The following is a 25,235-nucleotide window of genomic DNA, read 5'->3' as shown; positions in this document are numbered from 1 at the left end:
GGGATTTGAGTGCCGGCCGTTTCTGGAAGTATACTATTGTGCTTTTCCTTAGCACCCGTGGTCAGGCACCTCCAAGTTGATTCATTTATCACATTCCTCAAGGGCACTCTATTGATTTTATGACCCTACACTGGGACTGATTTTACTGGCACTTGGTGTGTGTTCTCTGAGGGGTTGCACCCTGATTACACGATGTCAACACCACAAAAGCTCCCTGGTTTCCGCAATATGGTTATTACTGATACAGGGGAGACATTTAGCTTCTCTGAAGCGGAAATTGAGCTAATTTTGTCTAAAGAAGCTGCTATTCTCTCAGATAAATCTGTGGATCCAGAAATCCTGTATCATCAGATCTGGAAACTTAAACGCCGGGAAATTGACTTTGCACTCCACGGCAGTACTTTGTCTGAATATTACCGCGAACATAAAATCCCCCGCGGTTTCCGAGTACGGAATGTGCCAACTATAGGGCGTAACAATCCGGAGTTTGTTCGTCGTTGGATTGCTATATTAAACAAATGTGCATTCGACCTGATGATTTTAGTAATCGATGAAGCCAACAAGGAACTGTCTAGCACCAGATCTAAGATTGACACGTTTGAAAAAGAACATTATAAAACCCTGGAGGAAGATAGCTCACAGGATTGGATCGTGAAACTTGAGAACCAGTGCACTCAATATAAACGGGATCTCCTTAAGTTTAAAAGGAATAAAAAACTCACGGTGGACACTGACTACGAGGAGAATCTTGTCTACCGTTGGTTATCTGGGGGAAACCCTACTGATTCCAACAAAAGACCGCCACGTATGAGAAGACCTTGGTTCCGCAAGTCTAATCGGAAAGATGGCACTCAGAAATCCAGCTCTGAGAGCGAATTCGCAACATCAGAAATAGAAGATGTGTCGGTCCCTTTAAATGTCCCTTTAGAGGGCACGTCTCGAGAGTCAGCAACCCCTATAAAATCACTCCCACCCGCCGGGGTGGCCAAAACAAAAGGGGTAAGAGCGGTGACGCAACGCAAGAACCGCTAATCTTTAATCTCTCAAGCCGGGTGCTGAGTGCCGCTGAACTTTCTGTCCTTAATAAAGGACTTAGTTTTGTTCCTACTAATCTTCATGACCCTTTCAACTGGAATAGGGACCTCCATGCATTCTCACGTGGGCTTCGTCTAAAAGAACATTTTCAAGATCGACGGGATGATTCTGAGACCTCTATTTTCACACCTTTTCTGAAGAAAGCATCCAGATCCTCGTATGATCCACCGTCCAGCAACGCCTCCCTGAAAGCTTTCCATAGATTACTTGATGAGTCCATCATTAAATTTACTGCCGCTCCGTCTAAAATTAAATTTAACCTCTCCAGGGAAGAGTCCCAAGCTCTCACTTCGTTGGGATCCTATGATGATATAGTAATCAGGCCCGCCGATAAAGGTGGAGCCATTGTGATCTTAAACCTGGAAGATTACAAAACGGAGATATATTCTCAACTGGCGGATGTGGAAGTATATCAAAGGTTGGCTATGGACCCAACACTAAAATTCCAGAAGGAACTTGACGGCATTTTAAGAACGGCGGTGCAGGAGGGCAAATTACCAGCCAAGATATCGGCAGCACTGGCGGTTAAATACCCTAAAGTACCAGTGTTATACACACTGCCCAAATTACACAAAGATAGTTTAAAACCACCGGGTAGACCGATAATTTCTGCTCCTGATTCTTTGTACAGGTCCGTGGCACAGCTTCTGGACTCTATCCTGCAACCCTATCTTCCTCTTCAATCAACATTTTTGAAGGATACCACCTCGTTCCTGCTGAAATTACAGGATCTTACACAACTCCCTGAAGGGACGTTACTTTGTTGTTTAGACGTGTGCAGTCTGTATACGGTGATCCCTCATTCTGAGGGCCTGGCAGCCATGCAGGAATTTTTGAGCTCCAATCTCCCTACTGATATGTTTGATCATGATTTGTTCCTCAGGTTGCTGGAATTAACCCTCCGTCGTAACTACTTTTTGTTTGACGGACAGTTCTTTTTGCAACTCAGGGGGTGTGCGATGGGGTCCCCTGTGGCCCCCTCGTACGCTAACATATATATGTTTGTCCAGGAGATGATACTGTTTTTTAATAATCAGGATATTAGTGATAATATTCTATTGTTTTGTCGCTATATCGACGATATTTTCCTATTATGGAAGGGTGGTGAATGTTCTTTCAGAAAACTGATGTCGGATATCAATGATAGTGATTCCCCCATTAGGTTTACTTTTTCTTGCAGCACCAGTTATGCGCATTTTCTTGATGTTGCCATTAGGGTTGAGAATGGTGTCTTGAGTACCGAGGTGTTTCACAAACCCACGGATCGGAATACTTTTTTGACGGCATCTAGTCACCATCCTGTACCTTTAAAAAATGGTTTACCTCGGTCACAGATGATGCGTATTGCTCGCATTGTCAGTGATCCATTGGTACTGAGTGGGGAAACTGACACTTTGATCACGAAATTCTTGGCCCGTGGTTACGATAATAATCTTTTACAGGCCAATAAGGCGGAGGTGTTGCTACTACCTAGGCATACGCTACTTCAACCTGTGAGGAAGCAACAGGGGTCTAGAATCCCTTTCCCCTGTGATTTTTCCACTTCTAATCCCATTATGAGAAGGGCCACTCGGGCATTATGGCCTATAGTGTCTACAGACTCAGATCTTAGAGGGTTACATCAGTCCACCCCGATGATGGCATTTAGGCAGGGGAGGAATATTAGAGATAGAGTGGTTAGAACAGATATAACTGGGATGGGAGCTTCTAGACTTCCCAACGTACACTATAAAGCTCCGGGGTGCTACCGCTGTAGTGGATGCACCACATGCAGTTTTATGTTTAGTTGTAAAGCCTTCCAACACCCCCACTGTAAAGAGAAAAAATATGACATCAGACATGTATTGACCTGTTCCACCACTCATGTTGTTTACATTATTATATGCCCTTGTGGATTGTTTTACGTGGGGCAAACCATTCATAAATTCTCTGAAAGAATGGCTGCCCACAGGTCAGCCATTAAATTAACTCTTGAAGGTAAATTGATTGACCAACCGGTGGCTAAACACTTCAAGCAGGCTGGCCATTCGTTAGAATCCCTCCGGTATTTTATGATCGATCGTGTCCCCGTGTCACTACGTGGGGGGGATAGATCTAAAATTTGACTTACTAAAGAAGCACGTTGGATCACCCGACTAGGTACTATCTTTCCGGGTGGCCTCAATGAAAAGATTAATTGGAACACGTTGATATAGTTATGATACTGGAATATATATCAGAGTTTTCCTAATAATTTATGCTTTATATATTATGATGCATGTAATTTATATTTCTGATGGATATATATATGTTGTGGGTGTTTATGTTTAACTTTGCATTTTTCCCTCTGATTACATTGTATTTTTCTGCTCTGGTTTCTGTTTATGTGGTATCATGAACCTGCACAGTGGATGTAGGGACGTGGCATTGGTATTGTTTTTCATGCTGGCGCCTCCGACCCCCTTTTTTTCCCCCCTCGCAGACTCCCCCCGCTTGAGGTCTGCACAGCTTGTACCTGTGGAACGCAGTGCTGTCCGACGGTGGAACGCATGCTTGCGTTCCCTTGACAACCGCGAGCCGTGAACACGGAAGTGACGCGGCAGATGCAGTCTGGTGAGTGATGCGAGAGGGCGGAAATGAGGGACGGCGGCTCTGGCGGTGTGGGGATCTATTTAAATTGGTAAGTGTGTTTCCTTGTTTTCTTTGCTGTGTTCATTCTGAGGACGGGGTTTGCGACCCCGAAACGTTAATGACTTGAATTAAACTTTTCACTTCTTCAAGTTCTCTGAGTGCCGTTGTCGTCTGGATCAGTATATATATATATATATATATATATATATATATTAACGTATAACCGGCACTCACACTTCCAATGTCATCCCGCCGCGGTGCACATTGGTAAAAGTCAGAATATAGTCCAAGAATACGGCACTCTGCGGACTTGCTTAACCACATAAATGATTCCAACAGCCTTGCTTCACTTAGCTAAGTGAAGCAAGGCTGTTGGAATCATTTATTTGGTTGAGCAAGTCCGCAGAGTGCCGTATTCTTGGACTATATATATATATATATATATATATATATATATATATATATATACACACACACACACACACACACACACACACCGTATTTGCCGGCGTATAAGACGACTTTTTAGCCCTGCAAAACATGCCACCAAGTGGGGGGTCGTCTTATACGCGGGGGGTCGTCTTATACGCCGGGGGGCTGCGGCGGGTCATCAGCGTGGCTGCGGCGATACAGGGGTGCCAGCCTTTTCGGCGTGACCGGCCCGTTCTGCTCTGGAAGCAGCGTCGCTCCGGCCCGCCCCTTGCGGTCATAATATAGTAATGTCACTTGGTATTAATAGACTGCTGCTAGTGACAGGGAGACAGGGAGGGCAGACAGGGAGCAGGGACCAATCCAATCAGGCTTTGTATACAGCCAACAGCCAACCACAGTACTGCACCATTGTACAGTACAATACAGCATAGAAAATGTCCAGCCGTCAAACCCCTATCAACCCTATCATGGCACCAGCAAAAAGAAAGAAATATGATGCAAGTTTTAAACTTCTTTGTTCTTTTACGTTTTATTTGGTGTGTGGAAGGTGTGCGGAAGAGGGGGTAGTCTTATACGGCGAGTATATAACAAACTCTATATTTTGAGTGGAAATGTTGGGGGTCGTCTTATACGTCCAGTCGTCTTATACGCCGGCAAATACGGTATATATATAGATATATATATATATATATATATATATATATATATATATATATATATATATAAGGATTGGTTGTGGACCGGCACTCCGTTAACAGCATATAGATTGCGTTGGTGCCCTCTCAGCAATAGTGAATAAACAGACGAGAAAGAACGAGCGGCACTCAGCGTCTTAATCAAAAGTTAAAAAAAGTGTATTGACAATACACTTTTTCAACTTTTGATTAAGACGCTGAGTGCCGCTCGTTCTTTCTCGTCTGTTTACATATATATATATATATATATATATATATATAATAAGAATTTACTCACCGGTATTTCTTTTTCTCGTAGTCCGTAGTGGATGTTGGGTACTCCGTAAGTACCATGGGGTATAGACGGGCTCCGCAGGAGACTGGGCACTCTTAAAAGAAAGATTAGGTACTATATCTGGTGTGCACTGGCTCCTCCCTCTATGCCCCTCCTCCAGACCTCAGTTAGGGAAACTGTGCCCGGAAGAGCTGACATTACTAGGAAAGGATTTGGAATCCAGGGTAAGACTCATACCAGCCACACCAATCACACCGTACAACTCGTGATAACTATACCCAGTTAACAGTATGAACAATAACTGAGCCTCTCTCAACAGATGGCTCGTACAATAACCCTTTAGTTAAGCAATAACTATATACATGTATTGCAGAGAGTCCGCACTTGGGACGGGCTCCCAGCATCCACTACGGACTACGAGAAATAGAATTACCGGTGAGTAAATTCTTATTTTCTCTGACGTCCTAGTGGATGCTGGGTACTCCGTAAGGACCATGGGGATTATACCAAAGCTCCCAAACGGGCGGGAGAGTGCGGATGACTCTGCAGCACCGAATGAGCAAACTCAAGGTCCTCCTCAGCCAGGGTATCAAACTTGTAGAATTTTGCAAAAGTGTTTGAACCCGACCAAGTAGCAGCTCGGCAAAGTTGTAAAGCCGAGACCCCTCGGGTAGCCGCCCAAGAAGAGCCCACCTTCCTCGTGGAATGGGCTTTTACTGATTTAGGATGCGGCAGTCCAGCCGCAGAATGTGCAAGCTGAATCGTGCTACAGATCCAGCGAGCAATAGTCTGCTGTGAAGCAGGAGCACCCAGCTTGTTGGGTGCATGCAGGATAAATAGCGAGTCAGTTTTTCTGACTCTAGCCGTCCTGGAAACAAAGTTTCAGGGCCCGGACTACGTCCAGCAACTTGGAATCCTCCAAGTCCCTAGTAGCCACAGGCACCACAATAGGTTGGTTCAAATAAAACGATGATACCACCCTAGGGAGAAATTGGGGACGAGTCCTCCATTCTGCCCTTTCCATATGGAAGATCAGATATGGGCTTTTACATGACAAAGCCGCCAATTCTGACACCCGCCTAGTCCAAGCTAAGGCCAAAAGCATGACCACTTTCCACGTGAGATATTTTAGCTCCACGGTCTTAAGTGGCTCAAACCAGTGGGATTTTAGGAATCCAACACACGTTAAGATCCCAAGGTGCCACTGGAGGCACAAAAGGGGCTGAATATGCAGCACCCCTGTAACAACGTCCGAACTTCAGGCAGTGAAGCCAGTTCTTTTTGAGAGAAAAAGGGATAGGGCCGAAATCTTGGCCTTTATGGATCCTAATTTTAGGCCCATAGTCACTCCTGACTGTAGGAAGTGCAGGAATCGACCCCCCTGGAATTCCTCTGTAGGGCCTTCCCGGCCACACACCAAGCAACCTATTTTCGCCATATACAGTGAAAAAGTCTTGCTGTCACGTCTTTCCTAGCCTTTATCAGCGTAGGAATAACTGCATCCGGAATGCCCTTTTCCGCTAGGATCCGGCATTCAACCGCCATGCCGTCCAACGCAGCCGCGGTAAGTCTTGGATCAGACAGGGTCCCTGTTGCAACATGTCCTGACTGAGAGGCAGAGGCCATGGGTCCTCTGAGAGCATTTCTTGCAGTTCCGGGTACAATCCGGAGCAAAGAATATTGTTCACACTCCTCCGTTTATTTCAATTCTCAGCCCTTGGGTCTGAGAGGAAGAGGAGGAAAATAAGAATTTACTTACCGATAATTCTATTTCTCATAGTCCGTAGTGGATGCTGGGGACTCCGTAAGGACCATGGGGAATAGCGGCTCCGCAGGAGACTGGGCACATCTAAAAGAAAGCTTTAGGACTATCTGGTGTGCACTGGCTCCTCCCCCTATGACCCTCCTCCAAGCCTCAGTTAGGATACTGTGCCCGGACGAGCGTACACAATAAGGAAGGATTTTGAATCCCGGGTAAGACTCATACCAGCCACACCAATCACACCGTATAACCTGTGATCTGAACCCAGTTAACAGCATGATAACAGAGGAGCCTCTGAAAGATGGCTCACAACAATAATAACCCGATTTTTGTAACAATAACTATGTACAAGTATTGCAGACAATCCGCACTTGGGATGGGCGCCCAGCATCCACTACGGACTATGAGAAATAGAATTATCGGTAAGTAAATTCTTATTTTCTCTAACGTCCTAAGTGGATGCTGGGGACTCCGTAAGGACCATGGGGATTATACCAAAGCTCCCAAACGGGCGGGAGAGTGCGGATGACTCTGCAGCACCAAATGAGAGAACTCCAGGTCCTCCTCAGCCAGGATATCAATTTTGTAGAATTTTACAAACGTATTTTCTCCTGACCAAGTAGCTGCTCGGCAAAGTTGTAAAGCCGAGACCCCTCGGGCAGCCGCCCAAGATGAGCCCACCTTCCTTGTGGAGTGGGCATTTACAGATTTTTGGCTGTGGCAGGCCTGCCACAGAATGTGCAAGCTGAATTGTACTACAAATCCAACGAGCAATAGTCTGCTTAGAAGCAGGAGCACCCAGCTTGTTGGGTGCATACAGGATAAACAGCGAGGCAGATTTCCTGACTCCAGCCGTCCTGGAAACATATATTTTCAGGGCACTGACAACGTCTAGCAACTTGGAGGCCTCCAAGTCCCTAGTAGCCGCAGGCACCACAAATAGGTTGGTTCAGGTGAAACGCTGAAAACACCTTGGGGAGAAACTGAGGACGAGTCCTCAATTCCGCCCTGTCCGAATGGAAAATCAGATAAGGGCTTTTTCAGGATAAAGCCGCCAATTCTGACACGCGCCTGGCCCAGGCCAGGGCCAACAGCATGACCACTTTTCATGTGAGATATTTTAACTCCACAGATTTAAGTGGTTCAAACCAATGTGACTTTTGGAACCCAAACTACATTGAGATCCCAAAGTGCCACTGGAGGCACAAAAGGAGGCTGTATATGCAGTACCCCTTTTACAAACGTCTGAACTTCAGGGACTGAAGCTAGTTCTTTTTTGGAAGAAAATTGACAGGGCCGAAATTTGAACCTTAATGGACCCCAATTTCAGGCCCATAGACACTCCTGTTTGCAGGAAATGTAGGAATCGACCCAGTTGAATTTCCTCCGTCGGGCCTTACTGGCCTCGCACCACGCAACATATTTTCGCCAATTGCGGTGATAATGTTTTTGCGGTTACATCCTTCCTGGCTTTGATCAGGATAGGGATGACTTCATCCGGAATGCCTTTTTTCCTTCAGGATCCGGCGTTCAACCGCCATGCCGTCAAACGCAGCCGCGGTAAGTCTTGGAACAGACAGGGTCCTTGCTGGAGCAGGTCCCTTCTTAGAGGTAGAGGCCACGGATCCTCCGTGAGCATCTCTTGAAGTTCCGGTTACCAAGTCCTTCTTGGCCAATCCGGAACCACGAATATAGTGTTTACTCCTCTCCATCTTATCAATCTCAGTACCTTGGGTATGAGAGGCAGAGGAGGGAACACATACCCTGACTGGTACACCCACGGTGTTACCAGAGCGTCTACAGCTTATTGCCTGAGGGTCCCTGGACCTGGCGCAATACCTGTCGAGTTTTTAATCATGTGGAAGACTTCTGGGTGAAGTCCCCACTCTCCCGGGTGGAGGTCGTGCTGAGGAAGTCTGCTTCCCAGTTGTCCACTCCCGGAATGAATGCTGCTGACAGTGCTATCACATGATTTTCCACCCAGCGAAGAATCCTTGCAGTTTCTGCCATTGCCCTCCTGCTTCTTGTGCCACCCTGTCTGTTTACGTGGGTGACTGCCGTGATGTTGTCCGACTGGATCAACACCGGCTGACCTTGAAGCAGAGGTCTTGCTAAGCTTAGAGCATTGTAAATGTCCCTTAGCTTCAGGATATTTATGTGAAGTGATGTCTCCAGGCTTGACCATAAGCCCTGGATATTCCTTCCCTGTGTGACTGCTCCCCAGCCTCGCAGGCTGGCATCCGTGGTCACCAGGACCCAGTTCTGAATGCCTAATCTGCGGCCCTCTAGAAGATGAGCACTCTGCAACCACCACAGGAGGGACACCCTTGTCCTTGGTGACAGGGTTATCCGCTGATGCATCTGAAGATGCGACCCGGACCAATTGTCCAGCAGGTCCCACTGGAAAGTTCTTGCGTGGAATCTGCCGAATGGGATTGCTTCGTAGGAAGCCACCATTTTACTCAGAACCCTTGTGCATTGATGCACTGAGACTTGGCTCGGTTTTAGGAGGTTCCTGACTAGCTCGGATAACTCCCTGGCTTTCTCCTCCGGGAGAAACACCTTTTTCTGGACTGTGTCCAGGATCATCCCTAGGAACAGAAGACACGTCGTCGGAACCAGGTGCGATTTTGGAATATTGAGAATCCAATCGTGCTGCCGCAACACTACCTGAGATAGTGCTCCACCGACCTCCAACTGTTCCCTGGATCTTACCCTTATCAGGGAATTGTCCAAGTAAGGGATAACTAAAATTCACTTCCTTCGAAGGAATATCATTATTTCGGCCATTACCTTGGTAAAGACCCGGGGTGCCGTGGACAATCCATACGGCAGCGTCTGAACGGATAGTGACAGTTCTGTACCATAAACCTGAGGTACCCTTGGTGAGAAGGGTAAATTATTGACATGAAGGTAAGCATCCTTGATGTCCCGAGACATCATGTAGTCCCCTTCTTCCAGGTTCGCAATCACTGCTCTGAGTGACTCAATCTTGAATTTGAACCTCTGTATGTAAGTGTTCAAAGATTTTAGATTTAGAATCGGTCTCACCGAGCCGTCTGGCTTCGGTACCACAACAGTGTGGAATAATACCCCGTTCCCTGTTGCAGGAGGGGTATCTTGATTATCACCTGCTGGGAATACAGCTTGTGAATGGCTTCCAAAACTGTCTCCCTGTCAGAAGGAGACATCGGTAAAGCCGACTTTAGGAAACGGCGAGGGGGAGACGTCTCGAATTCTAATTTGTACCCCTGAGATATCACCTGAAGGATCCAGGGGTCTACTTGCGAGTGAGCCCACTGCGCGCTGAAATTCATTGAGACGGGCCCCCCACCGTGCCTGATTCTGCTTGTAAAGCCCCAGCGTATACTGAGGGCTTAGCAGAGGCGGGAGAGGGTTTCTGTTCCTGGGAACTGGCTGATTTCTGCAGCCTTTTTTCCTCTACCTCTGTCACGGGGCAGAAATGAGGAACCTTTTGCCCGCTTGTCCACGAAAAGACTGCGCCTGATAATACGGCGTCTTCTCATGTTGAGAGGCGACCTGGGGTACAAACGTGGAATTCCCAGCTGTTGCCGTGGCCACCAGGTCTGAAAGACCGACCCCAAATAACTCCTCTTAATAAAGCAATACTTCCAAATGCCGTTTGGAATACACATCACCTGACCACTGACGTGTCCATAACCCTCTACTGGTAGAAATGGACAACGCGTTTAGACTTGATGCCAGTCGGCAATTATTCTGCTGTGCATCACGCATATATAGAAATGCATCTTTTAAATGCTCTATAGGCAAAAATATACTGTCCCTATCTAGGGTATCAATATTTTCAGTCAGGGAATCAGACCACGCCAACCCAGCACTGCACATCCAGGCTGAGGCGATTGCTGGTCGCAGTATAACACCAGTATGTGTGTAAATACCTTTTAGGATACCCTCCTGCTTTCTATCAGCAGGATCCTTAAGGGCGGCCATCTCAGGCGAAGGTAGAGCCCTTACAAGCGTGTGAGCGCTTTATCCACCCTAGGGGGTGTTTCCCAACGCCCCCTAACCTCTGGCGGGAAAGGATATAATGCCAATAACATTTAGAAATTATCAGTTGTTATCGGGGGAAACCCACGCGTCATCACACACCTCATTTAATTTCTCAGATTCAGGAAAACTACAGGTAGTTTTTCCTCACCGAACATAATACCCCTTTTTTGGTGGTACTCGTATTATCAGAAATGTGTAAAACATTTATCATTGCCTCAAACATGTAACGTGTGGCCCTACTGGAAGTCACATTCGTCTCTTCACCGTCGACACTGGAGTCAGTATCCGTGTCGGCGTCTATATCTGCCATCTGAGGTAACGGCGCTTTAGAGCCCCTGACGGCCTATGAGACGTCTGGACAGGCACAAGCTGAGTAGCCGGCTGTCTCATGTCAACCACTGTCTTTTATACAGAGCTGACACTGTCACGTAATTCCTTCCAACAGTTCATCCACACAGGTGTCGACCCCCTAGGGGGTGACATCACTATTACAGGCAATCTGCTCCGTCTCCACATCATTTTTCTCCTCATACATGTCGACACAAAAGTACCGACATACAGCACACACACAGGGAATGCTCTGATAGAGGACAGGACCCCACTAGCCCTTTGGGGAGACAGAGGGAGAGTTTGCCAGCACACACCAGAGCGCTATATATATATACAGGGATAACCTTATATAAGTGTTTTTCCCCTTATAGCTGCTGTATAGTTAATACTGCGCCTAATTAGTGCCCCCCCTCTCTTTTTTAACCCTTTCTGTAGTGTAGTGACTGCAGGGGAGAGACAGGGAGCTTCCCTCCAACGGAGCTGTGAGGGAAAATGGCGCCAGTGTGCCGAGGAGATAGGCTCCGCCCCCTTATCGGCGGCCTTATCCCCCGTTTTTTTATGTATTTTGGCAGGGGTTAAATGCATCCATATAGCCCAGGAGCTATATGTGATGCATTTTTTTGCCATCCAAGGTGTTTTTATTGCGTCTCAGGGCGCCCCCACCCAGCGCCCTGCACCCTCAGTGACCGAAGTGTGCTGAGAGCAATGGCGCACAGCTGCAGTGCTGTGCGCTACCTTGTTGAAGACAGGACGTCTTCTGCCGCCGATTTTCCGGACCTCTTCTGCCTTCTGGCTCTGTAAGGGGGCCGGCGGCGCGGCTCTGGGACCCATCCAAGCTGGGCCTGTGATCGTCCCTCTGGAGCTAATGTCCAGTAGCCTAAGAAGCCCAATCCACTCTGCACGCAGGTGAGTTCGCTTCTTCTCCCCTTAGTCCCTCGATGCAGTGAGCCTGTTGCCAGCAGGTCTCACTGAAAATAAAAAACATAAACTAAAACTTTCACTAAGAAGCTCAGGAGAGCCCCTAGTGTGCACCCTTCTCGTTCGGGCACAGAGATCTAACTGAGGCTTGGAGGAGGGTCATAGGGGGAGGAGCCAGTGCACACCAGATAGTCCTAAAGCTTTCTTTTAGATGTGCCCAGCCTCCTGCGGAGCCGCTATTCCCCATGGTCCTTACGGAGTCCCCAGCATCCACTTAGGACGTTAGAGAAATATATAGACCGACTGGAACACCCACGGTGTTACTAGTGCGACTACAGCTATCGCCTGAGAGTCCCTTGACCCAGTGTAAAACCTTTTTTATCTTTTTATTGAGGTGGGACGCCATGTAGTCCACCTGAGGCAGTTTCCATCAATTTGCAAAACTGCGTGAAGACTTCCTGATGAAGTCACCACTTACCCGGGTGGAGGTCGTGTCCACTCCCAGAATGAACACTGCTGACAGTGTGCTTACTTGATTCTCCGCCCAGCGAAGAATTCTGGTGGCCTCTACCCTCGCAACCCTGCTCCTTGTGCCGCCCTGGCGGTTTACATGAGCCCCTGCGGTCTGACTGGATCAGAAACGGTTGGTCGCGAAGCAGGAACTCCGCTTGACTTAGGGCGTTGTTTATGGCCCTTAGTTCCAGGATATTGATGTGAAGGCAAGTCTGTTGGCTTGACCACAAACCTTGGAATTTTCTTCCCTGTGTAACTGCCCCCCACCCTCGGAGGCTTGCATCCGTGGTCACCAGGACCCAGTCCTGAATGCCGAATCTGCGGCCCTCGAGAAGGTGAGCACTCCGCAGCCACCACAGGAGAGACACCCTGGCCCTGGGGGATAGGGTGATTAACCGATGCATCTGAAGATGTGATCCGGACCACTTGTCTAGTAAGTTCCATTGTCCTTGCATGCAACCAGCCGAAGGGGATGGCCTCGTATGATGCCATCATCCTTCCCAGGACTCGAGTGCAGTGATGCACTGACACCTGTTTTGGTTTTCAATAGATTCCTGACCAGTGTGATGAGCTCCTGAGCTCTCTCTATCGGGAAATAAACCCTCTTCTGGTCTGTGTCTAGGATCATGCCTAGGCGAGGCAGATGAGCTGTAGGAACCAAATGCGACTTCGGAATATATAGAATCCAGTCGTGTTGCCGTTTCACTTCCAGAGAAGGTGATACGCTGTCCAGCAACTGCTCTCTTGATCTCGCTTTTATGAGGAGATCATCCAAGTATGTGATAATAGTGACACCTTGCTTCCGCAGGAGCACCATCATATCCGCCATTACCTTGGTGAAATTGGTAATGACAATCCCGTACCGCAATTCTGAGGTACGCCTGATGAGGTGGATAAATGGGGACACGAAGGTATGCATCCCTTATGTCCCGATTCCTTTCAGGCTTGCAATGACCGCTCTTCGCGATTCCATCTTGAACCTGAACCTTTTCAGGTATATGTTCAGGGATTTTAATTCAATATGGGTCTAACCGAACCGTCTGGTTTCGGGATTATAACATGGTCGAATAATAACACCCTCTTGTTGAAGGAGGGGACCCTTGTCCACCACCTGTTGAAGATACAATTTACGAATTGCAGTTAACACTGGCTCCCTCTCTTGGGGGGAAGCCCGCCGGGTCCTCGGTGAGGGGGCATCTTCTCACAGTCCAGCCTGTATCCCTGCGATACAATTTCTATTGCCCAGGGATCTAACAGGGAGTGAACCCACTTGTGGCTGAACTTACGAAGGCGTGTCCCCACCGGGCCTAGCTCCGCCTGTGGAGCCCCAGCGACATGCGGTGGATTTTTGTAGAGGCCGGGGAGGACTTCTGTTCCTGGGGACTAGCTGTGTTGTACAGCTTCTTTCCTCTGCCCCCGGCTCTGACAAGAAAGGACGCACCTCAGACTTTCTTGTTTCTTTATTCGAAAAGCTGCCTTTAATAATGTCGTGCTTTCCTAGGCTGTGCAGGAATATAAGGCAAAATATCAGAATTACCAGCTATAGCTGTGGAGACCAGGCCCGAGAACCTTTCTCCACACAATCCTCAGCCTTCCATATGCCTCCTAAGTCGGCATCATCTGTCCAATGTATATTCTACAGGACACGTCAAGCAGAAATCGACATAGCTTTTGTCTCTAGGACCCAGTATACTCATGTCCCTTTGGGCATGCTTTATAATTATATATCTATCACTTAAGACAGCATCTTAAAATATTTATATGCATTCTAGGGTCTCAATCTCTGCTGATAAGGTACCTGTCCACGCTGCCACAGAGCTATAAACCCATGCCGACACAATCGCCGGTCTGGGTAGTATACTAGAATGTGCACACTATCTGCAGGATCCCTGAGAATAGCTAGTGCAAACAGGACACCCAAGGGGAAGATTCTCAACACATCCTAGCCCTAGTGGGTAAAGGATACAGCCTGAGAATTCTCTTGTGGGAAGCTGCCGTCTCTTGTCTGGAGATTCCCGCTCTTTTTCCTCATGAGAGGAGGGAAATTTACCTCAGCATTCTTCCCCTTAACATGTGTACTCTCGTGTCAGGGACAGATGAGTCATCAGTGATATGCAAATCATCTTTTATTCCAATAATCATATATTGAATATCTTTTAGCCCTCTTGGCTGTAACTTTGCATTATCGTAGTCGACAGTGGAGTTAAACTCCGTGTCGATACTTTGTTATTTTGGATAGTGAGCATAGAGAGACTCTGAAGGACTCTGTGACATAGGGACAGACCAGGGTAGATTTCCTTTCTGTTCCCTAACCTTTTGTGCAATAATTTTACCTCAGCACTTACACATATCCAAACAGGTGTCGGCGTTGTTGACGGAGACACCCTCCCACACACTTATCCGCTCTATCACCTCCTTAGAGGAGCCTTTTACCTCAGACATGTCGACACACACGTACCGACACACCACACACACAGGGGATGCTCTATTAGAAGACAGTTCCCCCACCAGGCCCTTTGGAGAGACAGAGAGAGAGTATGTCAGCACACACCACAGCGCTATATAATACAGGGATGTACACTATACAGAGTGATTTTTCCCCTACAGCAGCTTATATACACAGTTTTGCGCCTAAATTTATGTGCCCCCCCTCTCTTTTTTACCCTTTGTGTACCAGGATACTGCAGGGGAGAGCCTGGGGAGCTTCCTTCCAGCTGAGCTGTGAAGAGAAAATGGCGCCGGTGTGCTGAGGAAGAAGGCCCGGCGCCCTCAGCGGCGGGCTTCTGTCCTTTTATGTACTTTAATGGCGGGGGTTAATGCACATATACAGTTTATCAGACTGTATTATGTGCTTTTCGCCAAGTAAGGTAATCTAATTGCTGCCCAGGGCGCCCCCCCCAGCGCCCTGCACCCATCAGTGACCGGAGTGTGTGGTGTGCTAAGGGAGCAATGGCGCACAGCTGCAGTGCTGTGCGCTACCTTAATGAAGACCGGAGTCTTCAGCCGCCAATTTTCAACTTTTCTTCGTTCTTCTGGCTCTGCAAGGGGGACGGCGGCGCGGCTCCGGGACTGGACGACCGAGGACTGGGCCTGTGTTCGATCCCTCTGGAGCTAATGGTGTCCAGTAGCCTTAGAAGCCCAAGCTAGCTGCAAGCAGGTAGGTTCGCTTCTCTCCCCTCAGTCCCACGTAGCAGTGAGTCTGTTGCCAGCAGATCTCACTGAAAATAAAAAACCTAACAAATACTTTCTTTTCTAGGAAGCTCAGGAGAGCCCCTAGGGTGCATCCAGCTCTGGCCGGGCACAGATACTAACTGAGGTCTGGAGGAGGGGCATAGAGGGAGGAGCCAGTGCACACCAGATATAGTACCTAATCTTTCTTTTAAGAGTGCCCAGTCTCCTGCGGAGCCCGTCTATACCCCATGGTCCTTACGGAGTACCCAGCATCCACTAGGACGTCTGAGAAATATATATATATATATATATATATATATATATATATATATATATATATATATATATATATATAATAAATAAATCTTGGATAGAGTGCACTCACCAGTCGAATCATATAGTCAATCAGGGTTTAATGTGGCTTAGGCATAATCATCACACCGACGTTTCGGTCCTTACTGGACCTTTGTCAAGGTTCAAATGATACAAACACAGTTCACCCATATATAGCCATAATGATAATCACAGTGTAACATAGAAAACCCGGAACTTCCCACACATAACATCACACAATAATACCATACAAATATATAATACATAAAAGACCCTTTCATGTTACCCTGTATTTACGCCGCCTCATCCATCCCGTCTATTTGGCAATGTTTTATCCAACATGTCTAATCCCGCTGCCGCTGGTGACCCGCACGCTGGCGGAAGCGGAAATGTTCAAACACAATCTGTGGAACGCAACCACGTGTTTCAGACACGTGGCTCGTTCCTCCAATCATCTAGAGGACATGTGATCCACAGCATCAATATCAGGAGGCAAGGGCGTATCTCACAGCCTTCCGTGTCCTAGCAACCATTAAAGCAGCATATACATAACAATGCCCATATAGGCAAACAAGTAGCCATAAGCATTATACAGCCACATTAATTCATATATAATATAATACTAGTAATAGTTGATGTAAGGGTCAGGCTGGAATGAGTAAAAATGGTTAGGAAATTCATAGTATATCATGCATATAACCATATATATAATCATCTCAATATTTTACACATGAACAACATATGGATAGTGCATCAGGATTGGTCTCACCGACCGGAACACACCTAAATCTTTCTAAATATAGTGACACAGCCCTGACCCTTCCGCATGTTCCCATTATTACTACTGCTGCTGGGTCCTGTTGCTGCCAACAACCGGCACTGTTTTTGATGATATCGCAGATAGCACTGTTACAAAACTGATCACTACTGTGAGCCCAATATGGTAAACCTATAGAGATGTAAGTTTGAGATGTCTTAATGTAAGTAAATATTAATCCATGGTTCTTGGTGTTACCCGAGGAGCATGTGTAGCAGATATGGTAAAAAGTGACAGGACCGAATTTTGATCAGATTGTCTGTTTGGGCGTTATCATTCACGTAACGCAAGCCTTGCATCATTAATGACGTGATTATGTCAACACCCTTTTTAGCCCCTTAGGGGAGGTTTATTAAAATTCTAATTACGTAGTTTTCCTATTTCCCACCCGAAGAATACCGGTTTCCTAATATATCGGGAAGTAAGAGAATTAGTGATGAGTCAGACGGTGAGTGAGGGCTTTCGCATATCTATCTATCTATATATATATATATATATGTGTATGTATATGTAACAAAGGATGTCTGCACTCTCCATATCAAACAAACTTGCTGGGGTGTCACTCAAAATTCACTGAGCAAAAGGCATAGTCCTTCCTCCATGAGTATATAGAAATCTTGGATAGAGTGCACTCACCAGTCGAATCATATAGTCAATCAGGGTTTAATGTGGCTTAATTCAATTTAGCACATATAATGAACAGAATCAATTGTTTTTGATGCACTTAGTACAGCTACATATATTTATGGATAGAACTAGCAGAACAAAGGGTAAGGAACCAATGTAATCATTATATCACCTATAATTATAATACCTTTGACTCTTTTCATCTTTGTTGAGATCGTGATCCATTTCCTCATGAGAAGATCCCCCACTTTCTATCTGGAGCTGCCAGGTGACAAGTGCGGAACAGGCTTCCAGGTCTTCACTTCTTAGAGGCTTCATCTGATTACAGAGACTGGAAGATAAAGACGTGTTAAAATATTAAGAAATCACTATCACTTGGATGTTTCTTAGTGGAGTAGAACATTTACAACTGCATGGTAGTAACATTGTGCCTTCATCATAACTGAACCATTTCTCCAAATTACACCTCAAATGATTATTTGTGAAGTTTACTGCAGATAGAAGGCAATAGCTATGATTAGTTATGGTTTCTCTTCTTCAGGCACTCTGATTCATAAGCTTTAAAAGTCAATAAATCAAGCAATAAGTGTGGCAGGACCTAGCAGAGCTCAGTAAGGGAAGCAGGTTGGGGCTGGTCCTGGCATCGACATGGTGACCGACAGGATCCCGAGCGCCGGTCACATGACCGGATCCTGCTTTGGTCCATAGCTCCAAGAGACACACTGCACAAGTGGCACATAACATCACCCTCCAATCCGCCACCGGACTCCAATGCTAACTCTAGTACCTACGACTACCTGGCTATGGGTCCCAACATTTCAGGCTTTATCTTGTAAGGTTTTCTTTATTGCTTAGCCATAATAATATGTAACTCATTACTACTCAGCACCTCGTAGAATTCCCTCTACATCAGTTACCTTTATTAGTTACAAGATTCTCACCCAACATGCGTCACATCATAGTTTCTTGGCAAACATGCTAACCCCATCACTTTGGGTCATCTCAACTTAACCCATGTCAAGGTGCATACACATAAGAACGATATCAGCACGATGTGCCCGATTCGGACACATTGTTCATGATATTGTACAGAGTGTATGCACAATATCGCTGACGATGCACACTCCCGCGCATTTACAGTGACATCGTCCATCGAACCTGTATGCAGCTCCGACGGACGACACTGTCTCAGGGGGCCATGCTCCCCCCCCCATTCCCTCGCAGTTTCACCGTTGCTCCTGACATCGACAAGTGTGTACACACTTGTCGATGTCAGGCCCCATCGCAGACGATATCGCCTCATAGTGAAATCGTTCTGATGCGTCTTCCTTCCCCATCAGTTATACAACCCCCCATCTCAGCAGGTTTACACAATCTTCAAGAGGATCACAACATTCCTTTGTTATGCAGGACTAATACCTTACACACCTATTCGACAGAAGAAGCAGTATATTATATTCCTCTCCAATATGGATGATTGTACAATTTATGGGTGGAATAGCAGGAGGTCTTCTGGAACACACCCACTAATACACTCTGAAAAAAAATGGTCAACAAAAAGCCTATAGTGGTCATCTTCCAACCAAATTCATCAACATCTGATAATGATCTAAGGTCTTCTTGCGGTCACACAATCTGCAGTACAGGGCAAATGTAATATCCCATCCAAAAAGTCCCTGCATAATAACACTTGTGTTTTTGGGTTTAACCGTAATTCTCCATTGTTTCATAAATCTTTTTGCTTCTCCTTTTTTGAACTATATTGAATTAAATCCTCTTACAAACATTACAAAATACACCCTTTTATATAAAGCAAATTGCATTTTTGGGTGTCCATTGACAAAGTGCTATACCTTATTTCAAATGACATTACAGTTATGTAACACCCATTTTCCAATAATAAGCTATACCTTACAAGGTGCTCCCGTTGTCTGTGACTTAGGCCAGTATTCTGGTACAGTTGTAAATCATTAGGCTCCATCTGCAGCAGCATACCTTCTATTGACTGGAGCAAATGGACAAATCCTTTGTAAGACAGGTTATTTCTATAAACACACACAGAAAGAAAAAGTAAATTATTACTTGGTATAAAAAAAATGACAAAGCCTTGTAGCAAACATAAGAGAAATGTGATTTATGTGCTTGCTTTGTTGTCATGGTTCTTTCATTCAGACACGTGGTGTGCCATCCATTGTCCAGTGCAAAAGCAGAGCAATCTGTTTTAGTCCGTGAAAAAGAATAATAAAGGCAAAATGAATCAACAGCTGAGTAACATGACCGTGTCATGTAGCATCAACTCCACTATCAATGGCCACTTATCCCGCTGCCCCACATAGTAGTACACAAGTATACATTATAATAAGCTTTATGCAGATTGAATAAATTGATCATGCATGAAAACAAGGTATATATCCAACCATAAGGAGAGTTGTAGCTGGAGAAAGTGACACTTGGGTTTGCACTAATCACCATCAGCAGGCACTTTCCCTATATTAGGTTCTAAAGATACAACTAGAAATAGGCATATTTGCTTACGCGCAGGTACATAGCACCCACTGAACTTTGCCTACATGAAAACGCCCTGTTCTCATTTTATGCTGTTTAGTAAATACTAGCTGTGACTATTTATACCAAACCACTGGGCTTTTGTGTTGTTAAAAGGTTGCTGTACAACAAAGGTGCTACTGTCCACAAAGGGAGACGGCACCTACAACTGTGTCACACAACACATGGTGGCGAATGAGAGCATTGCACTAAAAATCCAACCATCAAAACTATGCAAACATGTTTTTGAAGGGCCAGAAAGCCATGTATTATTATTTGTGAAAAGACTGTTATTTAGTGAAATATATGGTCAGTGCTTCAGTGTCAGTGGTATTGTTCGATGTTTAGGGAAGCCAGATTCTGCTTACACATGCTCAAAGAAATAACCTGGAAAATATGGTTATCCTGGTATGATAACATCAAATACGGCCACACCAAGCTAGGCTTTCTTTTTCATACGATCACATCGGATATGCCCCAAGAGCGTCTACAGAAAAAATAATATGCCTGCAGCTGTCTGTCTCAGTGTTTCGTCAGGCCTTCTTGAGCCTGTGGCTTCAACTACAGTCACCCCTTCTCACCTGGCTGTGGCTGAAGGAAGAGAATTTCCTGCAACCTGGGTTCACTGCAGCTGTGCCTCTTGCAGTCACTCACATGGTTTATTGCAGCCTGGCCACAGGAATCGGCTATCCAAGCAGGATCACCCACCATGGCTGCAAGAAGAGGCTGTTCCTGCAGCCTGGGACCACTGCAGCTGTGACTCCAACAGTCTAACTCTCTCTCTCAAGTGTGAACTTAGCCTAAGGAACAGTGGGCAATGCAGGCCGCCGCCTAGGCCCTCGTGGCGCTATTGAGCTTGTCTGCAATCTCTTTTTCCCCTAGATGTTCATAATCAACAATGAATGTAACAGCCAGTCTTTTCCCCTGGAGGAGGGGGGGGGGGGGGGATTGGACAGCATGGGTGTGACCGAGTGTGAAAACATACACTGACAGCTACAGGGAGAGGTTCCTATAGCAGTCATGCTTCCTATCCCAGCAGATTCATCATAAGAAATCAGAGGAGTGTGTGGTGAGCTCTGATCGGAGGAGCTTGTCACATGGTCCTCTGACCCCTATGGAACATCAGCATCATGTGAATTTGGTGGCTGAGACCAGCACCAACACAGATATGATGACCAGACATTCTACAGAAATCACAAACAAAGGTTTGTCAGGTAGATATGTAGTATAGAATATAAATACAGGTGTCTAAGCTGCCTGACATTCAACCCACTTTGTTTTAGACTTAAGAATTGGAGAATAAAGTGTTCTATAAATATGTAATGTGGAAAGTGTGTTAAAGTGATTAGCAAGTTGATCGAATAAAATTAAAGTATGGGACTAATTCAGACTTGTACGCTAACCCAGTCCGGAGGTGGGGACACTGCGCATGTGTAGAATGGGTCCTGCGTCCTTGCATGCAGTGCCCCCTAAGCCCCAGCTTGATGGTGTTTTGTTGTAGGGAAGGGGAAGCCATGGTCATTGTCTGTGCCTGGCGATGCAGATTTACTGAACTCGGCTGCGGCCTGAGACTGACATCTGAGTAGCCCGATAAGATGGTGCGTCTGGAGACGTAACAGCAGATGACGGAAGCACATAGGAGGCGTCTATTTACACCAGACGCCTCCTGCTGCAATTGTATAGTAGCTGTACAGTATTGCACTTCCGCTTCCTTGCGGCTGTTCAACAGTGTACAACTCTGAATCAGGCCCTGTATAAGTTACATAATTCACTGGGCAGGAAAGAGTAATGTCATCACAACACAAAAAAAACCCAAATGATTCACATCTGATGACTACTGTTGCACATAAGTAATGTGATGAAGACGCTATACCTGTATACATACCTCACAAGTGTCCAGATTCTGGTGGGACAGTCCTACTTTGGTAGAGTGTCCTGTGGTGGGGAAAGGTTGGGAGGCCACTCTCTCACTGTTTGTCAGTGCTGGACAAGCTAGGTTATATTTTGCGGTCTTACTTTTGGGTTGAATTAGAAAACCATAAAGCCAGCCACAACTAATAATTCTAGGCCACCTGGTGACCATGTGCTACATGACAAATGTGTTACCATCTACGCAAGGAGGTGGGAACCATACTTCTAAATTTCCAAAATAGGTAATACGTATATCGAAAATAGAAGTAAGCAAGACCAGAATGCAGACCAAGCTTATTGGTTAATCGGTTGATGAGGCTAATTGACAATGATATCTGTAACTGAATAAATTGCTCTTTTAATGCTAAAGGATTGAGGCTTAAATATTAGTCTAGAACTTACATATTTGGTCTTGGCTAGGAAACCTTCATGAACACGTCAGTCTCTTGACAGCAGTTGCCGACACCCAGCATAGTCCAGTCCCTGTTGTACAAGTGGTCTGCACAGCAATCTTGCTGTGGGGACTGCTTTGTGAATTTTATCCCAGACCTGCTTGTGTAATTGCAATTGAACTATTGCATTTGAACAACCAGATTACCGAATGTATTAGTATCTTATATTCCTGATCAAGCTTCGTTATTATGCAGCACAATATACAGAAATGGCCACAACCCCACACACTTGGCCATGCCAACCAATACCTGGGTCTGATACATCTCCAGCGGCCCTGAAAGAAGCAGACCACATATGGCTCTCCGGGTGGTCTTCAGTTTGCCGGCTGTCGGGATCCCGGCGCACAGTATACCGGCGCCGGAAGCAGATCCCAGTAATCCATGCCCATCTGTGCTCAGTCTAAACTTTCCCTACATGCTTTGCCTGAAGGTTGCCAGCTTATACAATCAAATATTTATGAATAAGTCCCAAGGGTGAGGTATGCCACAAGGTGTTGATTGCACAACCTGTAAAATTAATAAAATGCTTAGAATAGCTATGAGAGTCACTAGTGTAGGCCTCTCGTTCTCAAGTGGACTTGAAAATCTTGAGGTGTTTGCCTGTTGTGAAGCAAGTTTACTAAAAAAATATGATAAAGGATCATAATAAATAAATCCTTTATGCATAAAGAGGCCAGCTGATAATTAATAACTTGTAGAAGTGCCAGGATAATTGCCGTCGCATTCGCCAAGGTCTTGAGAGGCAGGAACAATTGATCAGTGTCGAGGCGCAGCCCGCCAGCTATCTCTTGGTTTGAGATCAGATCTAGGGACCACCTGCAGACACACTCATCTTGTGGTGGACAAATGAGGAATTGGTGAAGGCTTCAGTTGTTTAATAATGCAAATTAAGATTTAAACATTGTGACAATAGAAATCTGTTAAACCTTTTTACAGCGTTGTAAATAGCCATTCATGCTTCACTTCCAGACCGCCTGCTTTGTGTAGGGTTTAACGTAAATAGATACTACAAGAATCAGATATCTGTCCAGCCACACTGCATCCTGGCCTGCTTTCAAGGCATTTTTTTTAACGAAGTTATTAAAAGCTTGATTTATATTTTTTTATTTTGTTTAATTCAAATAATAGCAAACACTACAGAATAGACTGATGTATCTACCCGCACATAATAAGACAATGGAAGTGCCTACAAAGAGCTGTGTATGTATCAACACAGTGTTTGTTTTAGGTGCACAAAGCGAGAATATAACCTAGATTCAGCTAAGCAGGGCTTTTCTTTGCTTCCTTAACTGGTCTCCCCAATCCATTATATTGCTACATAGCTCATTTTTCCCCAGTGTGATTATGTCTGGGTGGTCTTTCTGGGTGCCACTTGAGGGAACGGCAATAATACAGAGCAGGAGGGAAGGGACACTAGCAGAAAGAAGATCAGAATTTATGACAATCTGCAGCAGGCTCAGGATCAGGGGTCAACAAACAAGAGCTTCCACCCTTTTACAGGTTGCTTCCTGGTAACAGTCTGATTAAGCTGACAGCTTGAATTATATCTGTTACATTCTATAGCAGACAATGCATCTGTGCTTGGGCATCTTCAACCCAGCTGAAGCTGTGCAATGGATGAGAAAAAGCAGCTCTGTTTTGGCAGCACAAGGGATACAATATCCCTTACACTCCAGTTACTTACGGGCTTTGGTCAACAATGATCTAAAGTGTGAGATTGACATTATCTCAATAAATTGTACTTTAAAACTTGCCTACACCTTATATAACAATGTTTTTCTTTGTTTTCTTATCCATTTGTTCACACTAAGAGGCCTATTCATATAAGGCGTCTGACGGATTATACATGCGCAATCTACAGTTTCTGCATTTTTTTAAACTCAGATTTATGATTTGAACCAATTCATTTTCTCATTATGGAAGAGATGTCATAGGATAGGACAGCGGTCACTAAAGCCAGCTTCATGGTGTCAGCCGGTGAGTCCCACTCCTTCCTGTAATAATTATATGCTCATGTAGATTTGGGTCTGTTGCCACAAATCAAGGTGCGTCGGATCCTTAATTTGTCAGTCTCCATCGGAATGATTAAGAAATATTCTCTGACCAATCACTGGTTGTAGGGTGTGGCCTCATACACTGGGGTGTGGCCTAATACACTGGGGTGTGGCCTAAAACACTGGGGTATGGAACTGCCACTTATGGTCACTGAAATGCAGGCATTCTACGTAGCAAGTTACGTCCCAGCTTGGCAGTATTAAGACATTTTTAGTGATATTATAGAGAAAGACACCCATGGTCACTGTAACGTTAGAGGTGTCTGAAGACTCTTAGCAAGCTACATCCAATTCTGTTGACTGAAACAATACTGATGATAATGAAGCCTATCACTTCAATGATAGCTTGTTACATCACTGGGAGATGAACAGCCTCTACAGCTCCACCAGATGCCTGAAAGAACAGCGGTCACCAGGTTTTTCATAAATTAAATAAAAAAAATCTATTTATACTGCATGTATGTTGATGTCAACGTGCTTTCTGGTTTAGCTCTCAGCACTGAATTAGGCTTGTTATAAGTAAGACGTGAGCCTGCTTTCCACAATATTTTCCTAATCACATCAGTAGCACCCACTAGGATAGTTGTCAACTAAGAAATGCATTAGGATTACCAATGTTTCATTGCCAGATTTATGGACAGGGGTGGAGTCATTTTTTTATTGTC

At 45.6% G+C, this 25,235-nt stretch overlaps 1 protein-coding gene across 4 annotated transcripts in view; it reads right to left on the bottom strand.

The window, feature by feature from the left end:
* The window catches only part of KIZ (kizuna centrosomal protein), a 352,705-nt gene that overhangs the window by 221,445 nt on the left and 106,025 nt on the right, over positions 1–25,235 (bottom strand). For all 4 annotated transcript variants that reach the window (XM_063918180.1, XM_063918182.1, XM_063918181.1 and 1 more), the window contains exons 6-7: positions 19,520–19,654; positions 17,797–17,940 (exon numbers count right to left, since the gene is read on the bottom strand). In XM_063918180.1, the coding sequence (XP_063774250.1) occupies positions 17,797–17,940; positions 19,520–19,654 (279 nt within the window). The remainder of the gene's footprint in view (positions 1–17,796; positions 17,941–19,519; positions 19,655–25,235) is intronic.

The sequence above is a fragment of the Pseudophryne corroboree genome, chromosome 4, assembly GCF_028390025.1.
Source record: "Pseudophryne corroboree isolate aPseCor3 chromosome 4, aPseCor3.hap2, whole genome shotgun sequence".
NCBI classification, from domain to species: domain Eukaryota; kingdom Metazoa; phylum Chordata; class Amphibia; order Anura; family Myobatrachidae; genus Pseudophryne; species Pseudophryne corroboree.
This window is presented reverse-complemented; position numbering and strand designations above follow the sequence as displayed.